Genomic DNA, 18,978 nt, shown 5'->3' on the forward strand with positions numbered 1-18,978 from the left:
GAAAATTATGCTTGATTTGCTTGTGTTGAGGGTTGTTCTTATGAAATTGTTGTTAAATAGGTCTTAAATTTTTTGAAAAATTAATAGTCAGAGATACATTTGATACAAATCGAAAACTTTTAGAACAAAATTAAAATAAAATAAAACTTAGAATATTTTTAAAATTTTTATCAAATTTCAGGAATAAAAAGTATACTTTACCTTTAAATAATTTATTCTTATTCTTAGTTCCAATTTAATTCACATAGATTTATTATTACTAATTTATCTACACGTCCAAATCAGATCAACCTTCAAAAGATGGGATTATAGTTTCGTAAAAGAAAAATGCTACTTATAAGATTATATTAGTAAACAACTATACTTGAGTACTTGACAATAATTATATTAGAAATAACAAAAATCAATACTTTTGGAATTAGGAGGTGTTCTGAAGTTTAGTTAAAATTGATTTGTTTTGGGTTTGAACGTGAAGGTCGAATGTTTTTGGGTGGTTTGTCTGACATCTTCTGTTGTTATAGTGTCGCCATCCGACGTCTTGATGAAAGTAAAGGGTAGTATTTGTAAGAGATTCCGATTCTTAAGTTAGCAAAAGTTTTAGACAGATTTTTACTAGATTGGATTCGAAGTATATCTAAGAGTGTCAGGATATTTATAACCGTAGGTGTAGGGTCAATAACCACTTTTTAGAGTAATTTCACTTTTAACAATGGATAATCGTTCCGTTTTGTTAGAGAAATTATTGTGATTTCCTTTTTAAATGAGTAGAAAAGATTGTAGAGATTAATTACTGATTCGAGTAAGTAAAGTTTGTATAACATTGTCGCTCCCTGTTGTGATAAGAAAGAATTGAATGCCCATTTATAAAATTGGGTGGCTAATCTTTCCTATACTAAAGGAATAGCTTTTCAAGGCCAGTTTAAAATTAACGAAGGTTGAAATCAAAAGCTTCTCATTTGTATAAATAATAGAAGTAACGATTGAAACAATACAACAACAACAATAAGAATATTAAATATTCTTCACTCTTTCTCTTTCTCTTTTATACTATCTCTTATATTCTTTACTACAATATTACTAAATATATCTATTAATATAGTAATTCTAATGAACATTACTACTTGAACTATCTAATTATATTTTCATATTTTATATTTGTTACATTTTCCTTATTTATTTATTTAGTTATTTTACAACACTCCCAACCTTTATGAAGTCACGTAGGTATTGATCCAGCCAATATTTGTTGGTTGGACTTTTCTTGTTTTAAGCCAGGTTAAGTAGTGAGTCGGTGTATGAAGAGAAGTATCTTTCTCACTTAAGTACTTTTGCCATGATTGTTCAATGTTAATGTATTATAGATGCGCATAGCATCTCTATTTTATAAAATATATAAACATCTTGTTCGGTAAGTCGGTTACCGGACGGTTCGAGTCAGGACCCGGGGTGAAGGAAAGGGCTCGTCTGGTCACGGTCTTCCAGTCCGGGCTGGGGAGATCCCGAGCACGTCGTGTGAGAGAAGAGAGGAGGTGCCACCTGCAAAGACACTCCGACGCTCTTGTCAGAATATGTGCAGGCGAAATGAGGGTGGTGTAGGGATGTGACGTACCTCGGGGGAAGAGCCATTCTTCCCCTTATATACATGTCAGTCCTGGGCCCCTCTGGAGGTCAGGCCCATATTTTCAGGGACGCTGTCCCATAGCTGTGTGTGAGCTATATGGGACGCGTGTCAGGGTCGGTTGAAGGACGCGTAGCCGGGCCGGGTGGAGCTCGGGTCGGGTTGACCCGCAGGAGTTCTGGGCTGGGCCGTAACAGTGCCCCCGACGCACCAGTGATGGTCGCGAGGACGATCGGTGGCGCGTGATTTCCTTACTCGTGCGTTGTCGTCGAGTCGGCTGACTGTGGGAGAGACGCGTCTCTGGTGCGCGTGTCTCTTGGTCTGCTGAGGCATTCGTTCGTCGCTTCGTTCTTCGCGCTGAGCATTAAATGCTCGTAATGATTTGAAAAAACCCCGTGCGCAAAGACCATTTTGCCCTTGCCTTCTTTCGCGCTTATCATGGTGGTTTTTAAACAGTTTTCTTTTCTCTTCCTCCCACTTTGCTATTTTCATCTTCTTTTCTCCCTGATATCCAAAGATTTTCTATTCGAGCCAACTTGTGCCTCTCTTTTACACTCCAGTTTCGTACTCCATTTCAGGTAATTTCTTGAGCCTTCTCCCCCTATGTTTATATTATGCCTCACTGTTGCGGTAGTTATTGTTTGTATGTTTTGGTTTACTTTTGCTGAATGGCCTTCCATTGGTGGGGTAGACGAACTAGGGGAGGGGTACCATTCCTGGGTAGGTTTTAAGTGATTTGTGTGATAGGTGTAGTTTTTAACTGTTCTTGGCCATGATCTAAGTTTGAAAAGGCGTAGTTTCTGGGTTTCTATGGACTCCCGACCTCATAGTCTAACGGAGTGGTACCCCGATGTAGGTATGCCTCGCATCGTTTCCCGGTCTTCAGGAACTGGCGTGGCCTACGACCCGTACGCCTGGGTGACCGACGATATAAGGAGCTCACCCAACCAGATGGACTTGGAGGAGTTGACCGAGTTCCGGCAAGCCGGCTACTTGTGTGGGGGGACTGACGAAGAGGCCAACTACGAGGCCATTGTCCCTGCCCCCCATGAGCGTATTTATGAGCTCAACTTTCACTCCCCTCGTGTCTCCGATTGGATCTGGTTTTACAAGTCCATGTTCACACAAATCGGCGTTTGGATACCGTTCTCCGAGTTTCAAATGGCGCTGCTGAACCGGATATCCGTCCCCCCGTCTCAGCTTCATCCGAACAGCTGGGCTTCGATCCGCTGCTTCGAAATGGTCTGCGAGTACTTGGAGCTGCCGGTGTCGGTGGACGTTTTCCTCTTCTATTTCAACCTTACCAACCCCTCCAAACAGGGGAAGGCTAGAAAAGGGTTTCTTTCTTTCCGTTCTGCCCAGGGTAGGAGAATTTTTGACCTTTTTGAGGACTCCTACCATGGTTTTAAAGATAAGTACTTCAAGGTTCATCCCGTCAAAGGTCGTCACCCCTTTTGGTTGTCGTTAGAGGGGGAGCGCCTTATCCAGACTTATTGGAGTTTTGGTGCGGGGTCGAATCCTTTCATCAAGGTGACGTACAAGAGGTTGTCGGCTGTAGATAAGCAAATAGCTGACGTACTTTTTGCCATTTTTGAAAAGAACCCCGTGAACCCACATCTTCTTATGGGTGAACGGGAGGCCGCCAGGAGCTATATTCGTGAGTTGTCTTCTTTGTTTGCCTATGCTTCTTTATCGTTGTTTTTCTTTTTCCGATCTAACGACTAACGTGCCTGTTTTTCGTTGCAGTGGAAATGTCTGCCACCGTGACCGGTCTTGAGAATCTGATGAAGACCTTTTTTGAAGCAAGTGACGACGAGAATGCCGAAGAGAGGGATGTCGGTAAGTCGGGGGGTCCTTCAGGGGAGAAGGAGAATCAGGCTGTGCCTTCTCCCCAGGATACCGACGTGTCGGGGAAACAGGCTGCAGGGGGCCAGGCTTCCCCTACCCGTGAGGAAGGGTCCGCTGAAGGACACGCGACTCTCACCCCCCAGCCGGATAGTGACGTGGAGCTTATCCATACTCCCAAGAAGCGAAAGATGTCTTCCAGTCCGGAAGGGGCCCTTACCATAATGGAAAGGAACTTTGATGCTACCAAATTTATTGACTCCCAACTGATACCCGGGACAGAGGAGCATTTTCACGAGACCGAACTGTCCGGGCAGGCGAGGTGGATGTATCGCACCTTGCTTCGTGGGGCCGTGATAGCTCGGAAGGCTGAATTCGAGTTATCGGGGATGGAGGCGCTCCGGAGGAAGCTTGAGTCCTCTGTTAAGGCGAACAATGACTTCAAGGCTCAAGTTGAACTCCTCCGGGGTCAGCTGTCCGAGATGGGGGGAAAGCTTAGCGCTGCTGAGGAGAAGTCGTCGTTTGTTGCGGAGAGGTTGAAGGCGTCCAATGAGACCGTGGCCCGGCTTCTTGAGCGCGAGATGACATTGGAGGGTCAGCTGAACGCCGCTCAGGGTCGGGTTGTCGCCTTGGAAAAAGAGCGGGAGCAGGCCGTCTCGGAGGCGAAAACCGCTAAAGCTGAAGCCGCTAAGCTTAAGAAGAAGCTTAAGGTGACCAAGGAGCAAGGGAAGAATGCCATCTCGATGACCGAAGATGCCCTGAAGGCTCAGCTGAGGATCGCAGCTCCTGATTTCGACACGTCGTCAATTGGCGTTTTCAAGATTATCCAGGACGGAAAGATTGTTGACATGCCGAGGAAGTGAGGTCTTGTAACTTAGGATATTTTGTAACGCGTTTGCTGAACAACTTATTGCTCGTTTTTTGTTTTGACTCTTTATAAGTTATACTTATTTGGTCGTTTGGCCGGGTTGCCGTTTATTGTATTTGTTGTCGTTATTTCTCTTTGGGGGCTCGCGCCCGTTTTCCCGTTTTATGATTGTTATGGCTTGGATCGCCGTGGTCGTGTTGTCGTCGCAGTTGGCTTTGGCCGTCACGAAGATGGCCCCCGGGGTGATCAGTCCCGGTATGCTGTTTTAAGGCGCGCTCGTGTGAGGCGCACGTAGGGAAGAGGTAGACAAGTACGAGAAATTTTGACAAGTATGAGTTAATCGTTAGCTAAGCAAATTAATTAATATGGTGAATTTTTGACAAGATAAAAAGGTAGATTGTCGTGCAAATAAAGCAGGTATTTACTATTTCTTTAGGTTCTCAAGTCGGCGAATCGTCTGGTCATGGGTAGAACCTTTTTAGGCTACCCGCATTCCATGTTCTGGGCACTTCCTTGCCGTCGAGTCTTTCGAGCTTGTAAGCACCTTTGCCGAGTACCTCCCTTACCCTGTAGGGACCTTCCCAATTTACCGCCAGCTTGCCTTCCCCTGGGGTCGGGACGCCGATGTCGTTGCGTCGCAGGACGAGGTCCCTTTCCTCGAAATCTCGTTTGAGGACTTTTGCGTTGTAACGCAGAGCTATTCTTTGTTTCAGCGCCGTTTCTGTTAGGTGAGCCATCTCCCTTGTTTCCTCAATCAGGTCCTTTTCGACCGCTTCGCTCATGCCCGTGAGTAGCAGTCGGGGGCTCGGTTCGCCGATTTCGACTGGTATAACCGCATCGACCCCGTATGTTAGGCGAAAGGGAGTTTCCCCCGTGGCGCTTTGCTCGGTTGTCCGGTAAGACCATAGAACGGAGGAGAGTTCGTCAGCCCAGCTTCCTTTCTTGTTGTCTAGGCGCTTCTTTAGACCAAGAAGGACGACTTTGTTTGCGGCCTCTACCTGCCCGTTTGTTTGGGGATGTTCTACCGAGGAGAACTTTTGCTTTATCCCTAGGCCAGAGAGGAACTCCATGAACTTCTTGTCTGTGAACTGGGTCCCGTTGTCTGAGATAATGACTTCCGGGATACCGAAACGGGTTATCACCTGCTTCCACATGAACTTCCGACAGTTGGAGGACGATATCGTAGCCAGCGGTTCAGCCTCCACCCATTTGGTGTAGTAGTCGATGGCGACAATGAGGTATTTGACTTGTCCTGGGCCGACCGGGAAAGGCCCCAGGAGGTCGACTCCCCATTGTGCGAAAGGTCGAGTAGTCGTCAGAGAATTTAGCTCGGAGGCCGGTGCCTTGTGGAAGTTGGCATTTTGTTAACACTTTATGCATCTTTTGACAAATTCTTTTGAGTCTTTCATCATTGTTGGCCAATAGTATCCTGCTCGGATGAGCTTCCTTGCTAGGGCTTTGCCCCCGATGTGGTGTCCACAACACCCCTCATGGACTTCTCTAAGCACGTAGTCCGTCTGGTCGGGGTGCAAACACTTCAACAGGGGCTGGCTGAGTCCCTTTTTGAATAGTTGTCCCTGTATAATTGCGTATCTGGCCGCCTCCCTTCTTAAGGCTTTGGCTGTCTTCTCATCTTCGGGCAACTTGCCGAGTTCCAGGAAGTTGGTGATGGGGTCTAGCCATGAGAGGCTTGACTTCGTCAAATGGAGGGCGACCGTTGGTTCCTTCACCATGCCTTGGATGAGGGACCGGTTACCCGATCCTGGCTTTGTGCTTGCCAGCTTAGACAGGAGGTCCGCCCGTGTGTTCCTTTCTCTTGGGACGTGTTGGACGATGACCTCCTGGAACTGACTCGTTATTTCTCTAACCTTTTCCAAGTATTTTTGCAGGAGGGGGTCCCGGGCTTGGTAGCTTCCGTTTACCTGTGAGGTGACAACTTGTGAGTCGCTGCATACTTCGACCTTTGTCGCTCCGACTTCCCGGGCTAATGTTAGTCCGCCCAAGAGAGCTTCATATTCTGCTTGGTTGTTCGACACTGGAAACTCGAACTTAGTCGATTGTTCATAGATGACCCCTGCTGGGCTTTCTAGGATGACCCCTGCTCCCCCGGACGTTTGGTTGGAGGCCCCGTCAACGTGGAGCCTCCACCGTGTGCCCGTTTCCTCGGGAGGGTCCCCCGTCACTTCAACCAGAAAGTCTGCCATTGCCTGAGCTTTGATCGCGTGTCGGGGTTCATATTGTAGGTCGTATTGGGAGAGCTCGATGGCCCAGGTCATCATCCTACCGGCCAAGTCAGGCTTTTGCAGTACTTGGCGAATCGCCTGGTCCGTCCTTACGACTATACGATGGCTTTGGAAGTATTGTCTTAACCTTCGGGAGGAGACTAGGAGCGCCAGCGCCAGTTTTTCCAACTTGCTGTATTTCAGTTCTGGTCCTTGGAGGACCCTGCTAACGAAATAAACGGGTTGTTGGGTCTTTTCCCCTTCTCTGACGAGCACCGTGGCCATTGCTTCCTCGGTTACCGATAGGTAGAGATAGAGCGGTTCTCCGGCCCTGGGTTTTCTGAGAACTGGTGGTGCCGCTAAAATCTGCTTGAAGTGGTTGAATGCCTCCTCGCATGCTGGGGTCCATTCGAACGTCATTCCTTTTTTCATTAGATTGAAGAAAGGTAGGGCTCTTGCTGCTGACGCGCCGAGGAATCGGGATAAAGCCGTTAACCTCCCGGCAAGTCGTTGGACGTCTTTGATACAGCCCGGACTCTTCATCTGGAGAACTGCCTGACACTTCTCGGGGTTGGCTTCCACCCCTCTTTGAGTAATCATGAATCCCAAGAACTTACCGGCCTCCATGGCAAACGCGCACTTGAGCGGATTAAGCCTCATGCCGTGTTGCCGGAGGGACGAAAAAACACCATCAAGGTCGCTAAGGAGGTCGTTGGGTCGTGTAGTCTTCGCGAGTATGTCATCCATGTAGACTTCTACTGTCTTGCCTATGAGTTCACTGAATATCTTGTTCATCAGCCTTTGGTATGTGGCCCCAGCGTTTTTCAAACCGAAAGGCATCACCCTGTAACAATAGATTCCTCCTGGTGTTATGAACGCCGTTTTTTCTTCGTCAGGTCGGTGCATCGGTATCTGGTTGTATCCTGAGTAGGCATCCATGAAGCTCGGGTACCGGTACCCCGCCGCTGCGTCAACGGGTGCGTCAATGTTAGGTAGAGGGTAGCAATCCTTGGGACACGCCTTGTTGAGGTCAGAGTAGTCTACGCACATTCTCCACCTCCCATTGTGCTTTTTGACCAGGACCACGTTTGACAGCCAAGTTGAGTAGTCCAGTTCTCGGATGAATCCTGCTTCTAGAAGGCTGGCCGTTTGCTTGGCTACTTCTTCTGCTCTTTCTTGCGACATTTTTCTCCTCCTCTGGGCCACTGGCTTGGTTCCCGCCTTGACGGCCAGATGATGCGATATGAGCTGGGGGTCTATCCCGGGCATATCGGCAGGCGTCCAGGCAAAGAGGTCGGCATTAGCCCTGATCATTTCCATCAATTGCTCCTTCATTTCGTGGGGGAGGTTCCTGTTTATGAATGTGAATTTATCGTCCTCTTCGCCGACCCTGAACTTTTCCAAGTCCCCTTCTGGTTCTGGTCTAGGTTTGTCGTCTATTCTGGCGTCTAGGTCAGCCAGGAAGACTCCAGACGCTTCTTTGGATTTTTTCCTGAGAGAGAGGCTGGCGTGGTCGCAAGCGACTGCCGTTTCCAAGTCGCCTTTGATGGATCCTACGGATCCGTCATCAGTGACAAACTTTATCACCAGCAGCTTAGTGCTAATGGCGGCCCCCAGGTCGTTAATGGTTTTTCTCCCCAGGATGATGTTATAAGCCGTGGAGTCTCGTAATATTACGAAGTCCGCCATGACTGTTCGTCGCTTTTGCCCCTGTCCCACAGAGGTCGGGAGTGAGATGATTCCGTCCGGCTTGATGAAGTGGTCCCCCAACCCTACCACACCGTGCTGGTGGGTCGTCAGGTCGGCGTCCCTTAGTCCCAGGGCATCGAAAACGTTTCGAAACATGATGTTTGAGTCTGCCCTCGTATCTACCAGGATTCGTTTGACGAGGACCGTCCCGACCCTGGCCGTGATGACCATGGGCGGACTTTCCGGTGCCTCGTCAAACCATTGGTCCTCTGAGCCGAAGGAGATGGGTGGGATACCTCGGAAACTTCTGCCTGTCGAGGTGGAGACCGCTAGGACCTTAGCGTCTTTTTTCTGTGCTGACTTTGACCTTGGGGCGGTATTCCTGGCCGTTACCACGTTTACCACCGTAAGGCCGTGGTCGTCACCCTCTGGTTCCTGCCGTCGCCTTGTTGGCCGGGATCTATCTTCGCTATCGTGGTCCCGGTTACGTCTCCTTGGTTCTCGTATAAGGTGGGAGAAGTCGGCAAGTTTCCCATCCCTGATAGCTTGCTCCAGGGCGTCTTTTAGGTCGAAGCAGTCTTGGGTCTTGTGTCCGTAACCCTTGTGGTACTCGCAGTAGAGGTTCTTGTTTCCTCCCGTCCTGTCCTTCAGAGGTCGGGGCTTTGACAGTATCCCCTTTTCCGCTATCTGTTGGTAAACTTCGGTGATTGGTGCTGTGAGGGGGGTATAATTGGTGAACTTCCCAACTCGGGGAAACGGTTTGGGTGTTTTACCCGGACCGCCGTCCCTGGCGTGTTCCTTTGGTCTTTCTTTGCCTTCATAGTGCCGGGCTTGGTTGTAGGCGGGCTGCCGCTTATTGGCAGCCACGACCCGGCTGACTTCTTCGTCATTGATGTATTCTTTGGCCACGCACTGGATCTCTTGCATTGTCCAAACGGGCTTTGTGGTAAGGTGTTTCCTAAAGTCCTCATTCGAGAGCCCGTTCGTCAAGCATAGACTTGCCACCGAGTCCGTTAGACCGTCAATTTCCAAGCACTCGTCATTGAAACGGTCCAGGTATTTCCCGGTCGGCTCTCCAGGTCTCTGTGTCACCCCTAGCAAATTGATTGGGTGTTTGGCTTTGACAATCCTAGTCGTGAATTGAGCCAAGAAGGCGTGGCTGATGTCGGAGAATTGAGTCACCGAGCCCTGCGGGAGGTTGTTGAACCACCGTATCGCCGGGCCCGCCAGGGTGACCGGGAAGGCGCGACATCTGACCTCGTCTCCTACCTCTTCCAGGTTCATTCTGGCCTCAAAGGCCGTCAAGTGTTCCAGGGGATCTTGTGTTCCATCATACTTCATGTCTGTTGGCTTGTCGAAGTATTTCGGCAGCTGGACCTCGAGTACGGAACGGTGGAAAGGGGTCGCTCCTATTATTACTGGTCCCTGGGTAGTTCTCCCCGGCTCGTCATTCTCCCGACGGCCGTCCTCTTCGCCTCTGTTCGACGCACGCCGTCTCTCGTGTCGGGCGTAAATGATGGGGTCTCGACTTCTTCTTCTGGCTCGTCTCCGTCCCCCCGTGCTCTCCGACTCGTATTGGGGGCTGGGTGAGCGCCTCGAGCGGCTCCTTGAACGGGAACGGGTGGGGCTTCGCTCCGGGGTGCGTTGGTCGCGTTCTCTTTCGGCTAGCCGGCGTTCTAAGTCTTGCATCCTATGGCGCAACTCTTGCATTATCCTGGCGTGGTTGTCGCCAGTTCCTCCGAAGGGGCGTCTTTCGTGAGTCTGCGTCGCATCCCTCGGAGGCGACTTCTGCTGTTGTCAGGTTTCTGTCGAAACGGCGCCTCCCCCAAGCACGGGAGGCGCGGCAGCGCGCCTCCCTGCCGGTCCCAGTCTGGACTAGTACGAAGTCCATAGACGATCCCCACAGACGGCGCCAATGTTCGGTAAGTCGGTTACCGGACGGTTCGGGTCAGGACCCGGGGTGAAGGAAAGGGCTCGTCTGGTCACGGTCTTCCAGTCCGGGCTGGGGAGATCCCGAGCACGTCGTGTGAGAGAAGAGGGGGGGTGCCACCTGCAAAGACACTCCGACGCTCTTGTCAGAATATGTGCAGGCGAAATGAGGGTGGTGTAGGGATGTGACTTACCTCGGGGGAAGAGCCATTCTTCCCCTTATATACATGTCAGTCCTGGGCCCCTCTGGAGGTCAGGCCCATATTTTCAGGGACGCTGTCCCATAGCTGTGTGTGAGCTGTATGGGACGCGTGTCAGGGTCGGTTGAAGGGCGCGTAGCCGGGCCGGGTGGAGCTCGGGTCGGGTTGACCCGCAGGAATTCTGGGCTGGGCCGTAACACATCTTAAATGGAGTTCAGAATCATAGCGAATTAATCTTTGATCTATCATACCGGAAAATATCGTGAAATATATATAAACAAAATCATTTTAATTGTTTGGCTTTTTGTCGAACACACAATAAAATCCAACACATTACAATTGATCTGTTGAATTGAAAGGGTAAGTAGCAAACACTAATATTACAGTTGAGAAGATAATTAAGCACAAATAATTAAAGGCAGATACAAAACGAGAAAGAAAGAACAGAAAAGCGGGTAAAAAAAAAACAGAATTAACTAACTAACTAACTAGAATCCATTGTCATAAGGAACACCAGTGGATGGAATCCAAGAGTCAGCATCCAAGAGATTGGAAGCAGTGAAACGTTGTGCTTCAGCTGGTCGATGAAGCACTCTAACACCAGGCCACTTCACTCTCCCGTCCGTACCAGCCCCAGGCCCAACATTCCCATACTCCACATACGTAACCCTATCAGTGGGCTGCCCCGGCATCTCTTCCCAGCCCGCGGGCCCAACAATAGAGTCAATAAAGCACTGCAGTATAGCCACCGTTGAGTACGGCCTCCATGGGCGGCCCAAAGTCGCATGCATCTCCGACTTAGCATGCGAAATGGAATCTTCTGGAGACATCGTGAAGTTGCATCTCTGGAAAGTGAAGGCGGAGTTATTGTCATTTGGATCGTCACGTGACTGAGCGGTGAATGTCACGTGATCACGGTATCTGGCGTAGAGCATGCAGTCCTGGAAGACGGCGGCGGCGGCGCCGTAGATGAAGTCGACGGTGCCGTAGATGTCGCAGTTCTTGTAGAACTGCCGGCCGGAAACTGCCCATAGAGTGTCCTGGTAACCGTCGATGGAACATCGGTAGAAGACGGTGTTGTTTGCTTCGTTGCGTACGGCTACTGCTCCGCTTGCTTTTAGACCCGCTGAGTTCACAAATGCTATGCTTTCCGCCATGAACCCTTCTCCATGAATATCTGATCATAGTTACATACGCCAACTCAATCATTTTTCTCTTAAGATTTTAGTGCAAAGAAAATTTGGCTAATGGTTAAAAAAGTTATTTGTTCACTTAACATTTTTTTATAAAATAATATATTCAAATATAAGTTTAATTTTAATGCATAATGTAAAATGTTTTATTCAATATTATAATTACGTTTGTTTTTTTGATGACTACATACGTGTTCAACGTGAAAGATAATTATTTTTGTGCGTTATGTTGATGCACTGTGTTAGTGTAAAATAGTTTTATACGTCTAATTACGTCAATAAAAATAACTATCGTTTACATTGTTCACATGAATGGTCGTTAAAAAGTTAGATATAATTGTACCATAATATAAAATGTTTTACACTCTCAATCCATCAAAATTAGACTCATATTTATGTTATACAAAATTTATATATATAAAATGACAAAACCAATATACATATAAATGATTGGATTTTATATAATTAGTATAAGAATTAGTTATATGTTAACTAAAAATCTGTTAATTACGATTCTATAAATACATAATAAAATGTGTTTTTCTTCTTTTTGTCAAGAAAGAAGAGTAAACTCCAAAAGGTGATTGGTTACTAGATGATTGATTTTTATTTAATATAGAAATTTGATTAAAAACTTTTAAAAAATAAAAAATTAATAAAATTATAGAAATCAATAAAATAATTTATTTAAAATTATGTAAACATTTTATATTTGAGAATTCAGGACTAAAACGGGTTTCAATTTTTTGTTTTTTAATTTCTTTTCATTTTTTAACATTATTAGTTAAAGTCTTCAAATCTGTTTTTTTTTAAGATAAAAGAATGTGTTTATTATAGACATAAAGTTTTACGAATTTAATTTTGATGTACTGTACATATAAAATAATATTATACGATGTATTTAATTACATAATGTCACATCATTCAAAATAATTATTATTTTTATTATAACATCAATAATCATTCAAAAAAATAAATACAATTACATGACTGTATAACAAATTTTACACTATCAATATATATCAAAATTAAACTCAAACTTTTACATAATGGAAACTATACTACTTTAAAGTCTATTAACCATGATGATGGCACTATATATAGATCACTGTAGAAGTATAGTTACTATATAAGTAGATCGATCAATAATTCAGCAACTAGCAAGTTGGCAACCAATATCTGATAAGACGAAGTAGGTTACAATTATTTGTGTGGTAGGTTCTCAACTACCCAAATTTAAAATACAAAAAAGAAAAGGTTATCGTTGTTAGGTTAATTCCTTAGTCTAAGGGTAGTTGTTAAGTTGGGGTTGCATGCACTTGTTTTCTATACCTTTAAGTTTGGAGTCAGTAATCTAAGACTAATATACTCGTATGAATAGCTTATCAACTTTTGTGTATATAGATAGATTAGATTGCAATATAAATGTCAATTGATAGATTCTAATAGGACTATAATACAGTAATTATGATAATTATATAAGTATTATTAAAATTAAATTATAATTTTTTATATTTTAAAAAATAGTAAAATATATAAACATATTAAAATGATCATCTCAATATTCTTTAAACTTTTGGTAGGCGGGTATAACATCCCTCCAAATTACCCTTAGCATTTATACCTCCATTAGACCTACATTATCTTTTTATTGTTACCAAAAAATTAAGGCTTTAAAAACTCAAGATTAAAAGAAGAGGAATTGAATTACTTATTATCACAAAACCCTAAAAATCAAACTAGGCCTTACAGACACACCTTATCCTCGTTCTAGTATGCGTATACGCCGGTGGTTAATTACAGTAGTTATAATATTTCAAAAAATATTATTAAAATTTTAACAAGTAGTATTTATACATTAAAATAAACTATTAAAATGAATCATCAATATATTTGTATTTAAATATATATATATATTATTTAATTTATTTTTAATATATATTTATATTTAATATATATTTTATATTAATAATTGATTTTATTGACTAATTTTAATATACATTTAGTATAATTATATTTAAATTAAGGTAACGTTTTTTATTATTTAGCAATGCCTTTAAAAAAATATTACTAAAAAAAGTATTATCAAACTATTAAAAAATATTTTTAATTTTAACAATACTTATATAATTATTATAATTACTAAACATATATACATACTAGAATTTACGATATATTTTTTACTCTCTGAGTGCCATTTTTTTCATGCAAAAATGTTTAATGCATTGATTGCATTCAGATTCTCTTCTAGGTCACTCTCTCTACTAGTATGAGTTCGTCCGTGTATAAGAATCTAAAAATACTGTGTATATTGTATATTAAAAATTAGACATTATTTATATATAAATACATATATTTTATAATTTAATTTATATATATATATATATATATATATATAATATATATATATATATATATATACCAAAAATCAAATACTAAGAACTTCAATAGGGGATTTTATATATTTGCATAATCCTAAGTGACAGAACGCACATCAATTTGTACCACAAAGTTCAAATTGAATATTCACGTACAGTTATATTCATATGAAATTGATAACTAAAAATTATTAAATGATAATTTAGTCAAATTTATTAAATTATTTAATAATTTTTAAATATCAACTTCACACAAAAATAGTTATATGTAAATTTTCACTGTCTTATTTACATATTGATTTTTTAGGTGGATCATCACATATGCCCCACTATATTAAAATATTACAAATAGCAAGCAAAGAGTTGAAGAAGAAGAAGGAAGGAAACAATGTAGTATCATAATTAGTAGTTACCCTTTCATGCATGTTTGATTTGGATTTCAAGTCTTCATTCTAATCTCTTCTATCATCAAATAATTGTTGAAGGGGATATGATGGGAGCAAATAAACAAATAAAATAAAATGAAAATACATACCTATGGTGGAACCTTGGTAAGCAACTAATTTAGTGTGGCGAGGACCATCTCCAACAAGCTTAATATTGGTCTTGTCATGATGAATAACAACATACTCTTCATAAGTACCAGCTCGAACATGAATGGTGTAAACACTTTGACTCAACTTTGGAGCATTCTTAATTGCTTCACTCACACTTTTGTAATCTCCGTTCCCATCTTTCGATACGATTACACTGCCATCGGAATAACACACTAAACAAACTGAAAGAAACATCGCCACCACCACAACTACTATTTCCCTATTACTCTTGCCTACTGACTCCATCCAACTCTACACTTTTTTTTTTTTAAATATAATTTGTTTTCTCCTACCTATGCCTCTGATCTTGAATGTGTCCCTTATATATACCTGCTGCTTCGATAAAAGCAAAGTAAAGCCACGTTGACTTGTGAAACTCCAATTGATGTGTTTGCTTTGATATAATCATATAAAAAAAAATTAACAAACTGAGTTAATTAAACACCTCAAGTTATTATTAATTAGGTTGTGTTTGTTTTTTGGACTTAAAAGATTGAAACTAAAAAATTGAGATTGAAAGACTAGCATTGAGTATTATATTTGGTGATTAAAACTAAAATTTCAATCTCTTCCATATCTCTAGACAGTGAAAAAAGACTGAAATTGCTAGGAATAAAAATTGAAATTATAATAATATTTTTTTAAAAAATATTTTCATTGATTACTTAACTTTTTAAATTTTATATCTATTCCTAAGTTTCCATATTTATTTTAAACTAAATATGATATAAAAATATAATTTAATCTAATATATTTTATATCAAATGCAATACAAAAAATTAATTTAGTTTCTTTTTCTCAATCTCTATCTCTTCGTCTTTGTTTTTAAATCTCAATTTCTCTACCAAATATTCACAACTTACATAATGACGTTACATATACATTTATTTATTTTTTAAATTATTTAAAAAATATTAATTATTTTTTTTTATATAAAGGTTACTCAAACAAGCTACCCAAAAAATTGTATATAATTAAGATTTAGGATTTACACCCTAAACCTTAAATCCAATTCACTAGTTCACGGTCAATTTTTTGGTTCTTCAGTTCATCGGTTCTTAGATAAAAATGGTTTTGCTTAAAGACCAAACTTAATTAAACTCTAGTTCTTGGTTAAATCAGTTTGATCGACCAATTCTGTAAGTTTTCAAAAGAATGGTTTTATGTTTAAGGTGAATTTTTCTATCTTTTATTGGTTCTCATTATTTTTTCTTCCGGGGGAGGGGGGAGGCGGTTGAGACGTAGCACTTTATTAATTTCTTAAAATATTTGACAAATTAATTACTTTTTATGTTTTATTTACTTTAAAATATGTATATGACTACATTTTTTTTAAAAAAATGAAAATAAGTTATATATTACATGTTATGGAATTAATTAGTTAAATTCATCTTACTCTTTTTGATGATGTCACATTAGCACTTCTAAATATATAACAACATATGAGAATCATCTTTAAGAAAAATTTTTTTTACCTCTTATTATTATTAATTAAATACAATATATATATATATATAAAAGAGATTAATTACTTAAATCAATCTCTAAAAATTTTAAAAACAGATATTTTAGTTCTCCAAAAAAATTAATACACAGTTCAATTTTAATGTTTTTTTTGTTAAGCATAACAATTTTCTATTCATAAAAAAATAAAATAAAATAAAATAATAATAATTATTATTAATTATACAATAATATTGTACCATAATTTTTTGTATTTTTGGGCAAAAATATGATAAATTTATTCATCAACCTTTAATAGTTACCGTCATTATATCCAAGTTTAACCATAAAACTTTGTTGCAAGTTGTTTATTTTGAACCGCCAATTATAGCTATAAATAGATAGTGCATTTATTCTTGTATATTATCTTTTCTAATGAATAAAAATTTTCTGAGTTATTAGAAATTCTCTTTTACTTTGTGAGTGTGTTATTGGTGAATTTAAGAGACAAAAAATTATAATATTATTTATGTGAGTGACAAATCTTGAAACAATAAATTATAAGAATTATACTCAAATAGAGAATTGCTTCCAGCAAGTAGTCCATGACTTGCCCCAGTAACCATGTATTCTATGATGTATCTGTCATATGGAATTCACCCTTTAGCTTCATGTTCAACTCCTCAAGGTGTCACATCTCAAGGGTGTCTTTTTTACTAAGTTTGTAAATCACACTATTATTGTAATTTGTAGTTATTAAGCTGTGGATAGTTGTTTACATATTACTTTTTATTCTTCAACCAATTCAAAGGTTATATAAATGACTTTTGTAATAGTTTCATAATGAAATAAAAAATGTTGGATTATTATGAACATTGATATAAATTTGAATTTTATTATCAAACATGTCCAGCAATTCATGTCTCTTTGGATTTTAAAGTTATTTGAGTATGATTGTTAGGGATGACAACGGGTCTTCATGGGGCGGGGGATGACAACGGGTCTCTATGGGGCGGGGACATGCCCCCCGCGAGGACCCCGTATCCGCCGGGGACCTGGGTCTTCGCGGATATCCACGGATTTTTATAAAAAATAATAAAAATTGAAAAAAATAAAAAAATAAACAAAGATAATCCTCGATTGTCCTTACTAACCAAATTTCCATGGTATTTAAAGATTTAAATAACAATAACCAACAATCATCAACATTTAAACATATCTATAAACAACCAAATATTCCATAAAACAATCAAATATATCCATAAACAGCCAAACAAAGTTCATCACATTAATATAATTCTAAATTCTCCTTTCATCATGTGCGTAATAATAGTACCACGGTAGAATTCGATTTACTTGAATCCTACATTGAAAAGAAAACAATTTAAAGTTAAAATAGTATAATAACTCAACAATAAGTTAATAATGTAAAAATAAAAATCATAAACAAGAAAAATCTCATAATCAGATTCAGCATAATCATAAACACAAAAGCTTCAAAATCAAAATAAGCAAGTAAAATTTCATAATCAGAATTAGCATAATCATAATCACAAATGATTCAAAATGAAAATAAAAATTTCATAATCAGAATCAGCATAATCAATCAGCAGAATCATAAACACAAATGCTTCATAATCAAAAACAGAAATGCTTCAAAATGAAAATAAAAATTTCATAATTAGAATCAGCTTAATCAATCAGCATAATCATAAACACAAATGGTTCAAAATTAAAATAAACAAGGAAAATTTCATAACCAGAATCAGCATAATCATAAACACAAATTCTTCAAAATCAACATAAAAAATTCATAACCAGAATTAGCATAATCATAACACACAAATGCTTCAAAATCAAAATAAACAAGAACAATTTTATAATCAAAATCAGACAAATGCTTCAAAATCAAATAAATAATGAAAATTAGAGTTCTCTGACTTACCCGAAGAGAAGAGGAAACGGCCGGCGAAGAGGCGATTGCCGGCGAAGACGCGACGACCGGTGAAGAGGCGACGAACTGCGAAGGCGTCGACTGACAAACTCACGACAACGAGAAGACGCGACGAGAGAGTGAGAGGTGGCGGTGATGCAACGAGAGACTTCCTGTTGGCTGTTGCCGTGTGCGTGACGTGACGATGACGGGTAGCCTGACTGCGTGAGAGACTGAGAGGTGGCGGTAAGGGACTGAGGGAGTGGGATGTAGCGGTGAAGGACTGAGACCGTGCCGTTCAGCCGCCGTTCAGCGTGTCTGAGAGGACAGGGGCCAGGGGGAGGCTCGAGAGGATGAGGGACTTCAGGGTTTGTGAATTACCGAATTGTGAGTGTAAGTGGGTAACGGCTAGGGTTTTCACTCTCCCTCATAACATATATATATATATATATATATATATATATATATATATATATATATATATTAAGGATATTTTAGTCTTTTCACATATGCGGGGATTAAACGGGTCTCTACGGGACGGGAATCTCTATTCCGGCCTCCGCCCCCGCCCCGTTTATTATACGGGCCCCGTCTCCGTCCCCACGGATAAAAAAATTCTCCTCGTATCCGTCTCCCGACGGGTAATTTCCCGCAGATATCCATCCTGCCAGAGTTTTTGCCATCCCTAATGATTGTCAATGCAAAATTAAAATCTTATGACAAAAATTAAAAAAGAAAAAACAAATGTGCACTAATTATCATTATTATTTGTTGTAACCAAATATATATTTATTATTATTCAGTTTTAAGTTAATACAAAACTGAAGGAAGGAATGACTCTTGCAATTTTTTTTTTGATGAAACATTTTGTTTTTTTTCATTTTCATGCCTTGAGGAAAAGGGTGTTGGAATAAATTAATTTCAATGACCCAGATTATCTATATTGAATCACCAAAAATATATCATAATGCGGAAACGGACCTTTACTCATAGAAATCAGAAATTGACAGAAGGATTTAGATATTGTGGTTCTTTCGATCTTTCTCAACCAAAATCTTCTGTAT

The 18,978-nt window shown here is 40.7% G+C and overlaps 2 protein-coding genes and 1 long non-coding RNA gene across 3 annotated transcripts; all 3 read right to left on the bottom strand.

Annotated features, from left to right (window-relative positions):
* Nucleotides 1-4,792: 4,792 nt before the first annotated feature.
* On the bottom strand, nt 4,793-9,952 carry LOC140176015 (uncharacterized). Its single transcript, XM_072205857.1, has 5 exons — nt 8,330-9,952; nt 7,506-8,263; nt 6,487-7,397; nt 6,254-6,366; nt 4,793-5,473 (listed from the first exon to the last, which is right to left on the bottom strand). The coding sequence occupies exons 1-5, from the start codon at nt 9,950-9,952 to the stop codon at nt 4,793-4,795; spliced, it is 4,086 nt and encodes a 1,361-aa protein (XP_072061958.1).
* Nucleotides 9,953-10,641: 689 nt separating this feature from the next.
* On the bottom strand, nt 10,642-14,901 carry LOC112720178 (pectinesterase). Its single transcript, XM_025771026.3, has 2 exons — nt 14,478-14,901; nt 10,642-11,548 (listed from the first exon to the last, which is right to left on the bottom strand). The coding sequence occupies exons 1-2, from the start codon at nt 14,782-14,784 to the stop codon at nt 10,860-10,862; spliced, it is 996 nt and encodes a 331-aa protein (XP_025626811.1). The 5' UTR covers nt 14,785-14,901; the 3' UTR covers nt 10,642-10,859.
* A 2,220-nt stretch (nt 14,902-17,121) lies between these two features.
* LOC112720180 (uncharacterized) lies at nt 17,122-18,348 on the bottom strand. Its single transcript, XR_003162071.2, has 2 exons — nt 17,927-18,348; nt 17,122-17,344 (listed from the first exon to the last, which is right to left on the bottom strand). It is a non-coding gene; the product is annotated as an uncharacterized lncRNA (long non-coding RNA).
* Between the last annotated feature and the right edge of the window lie 630 nt (nt 18,349-18,978).

This window comes from Arachis hypogaea, chromosome 11 (assembly GCF_003086295.3).
Source record: "Arachis hypogaea cultivar Tifrunner chromosome 11, arahy.Tifrunner.gnm2.J5K5, whole genome shotgun sequence".
NCBI lineage: Eukaryota > Viridiplantae > Streptophyta > Magnoliopsida > Fabales > Fabaceae > Arachis > Arachis hypogaea.

Coding starts and splice junctions, on each gene's coding strand:
- LOC140176015 (XM_072205857.1), bottom strand. CDS start 9,952: ATGCAAGAGTTGCGCCATAGGATGCAAGACTTAGAACGCCGGCTAGCC. Junction 7,398..7,505: donor GACGCAGCGGCGGGGTACCG/GTACCCGAGCTT, acceptor CTATTGTTACAG/GGTGATGCCTTTCGGTTTGA. Junction 6,367..6,486: donor GGACCCTCCCGAGGAAACGG/GCACACGGTGGA, acceptor TCGAGTTTCCAG/TGTCGAACAACCAAGCAGAA.
- LOC112720178 (XM_025771026.3), bottom strand. CDS start 14,784: ATGGAGTCAGTAGGCAAGAGTAATAGGGAAATAGTAGTTGTGGTGGTG. Junction 11,549..14,477: donor TTACCAAGGTTCCACCATAG/GTATGTATTTTC, acceptor AACTATGATCAG/ATATTCATGGAGAAGGGTTC.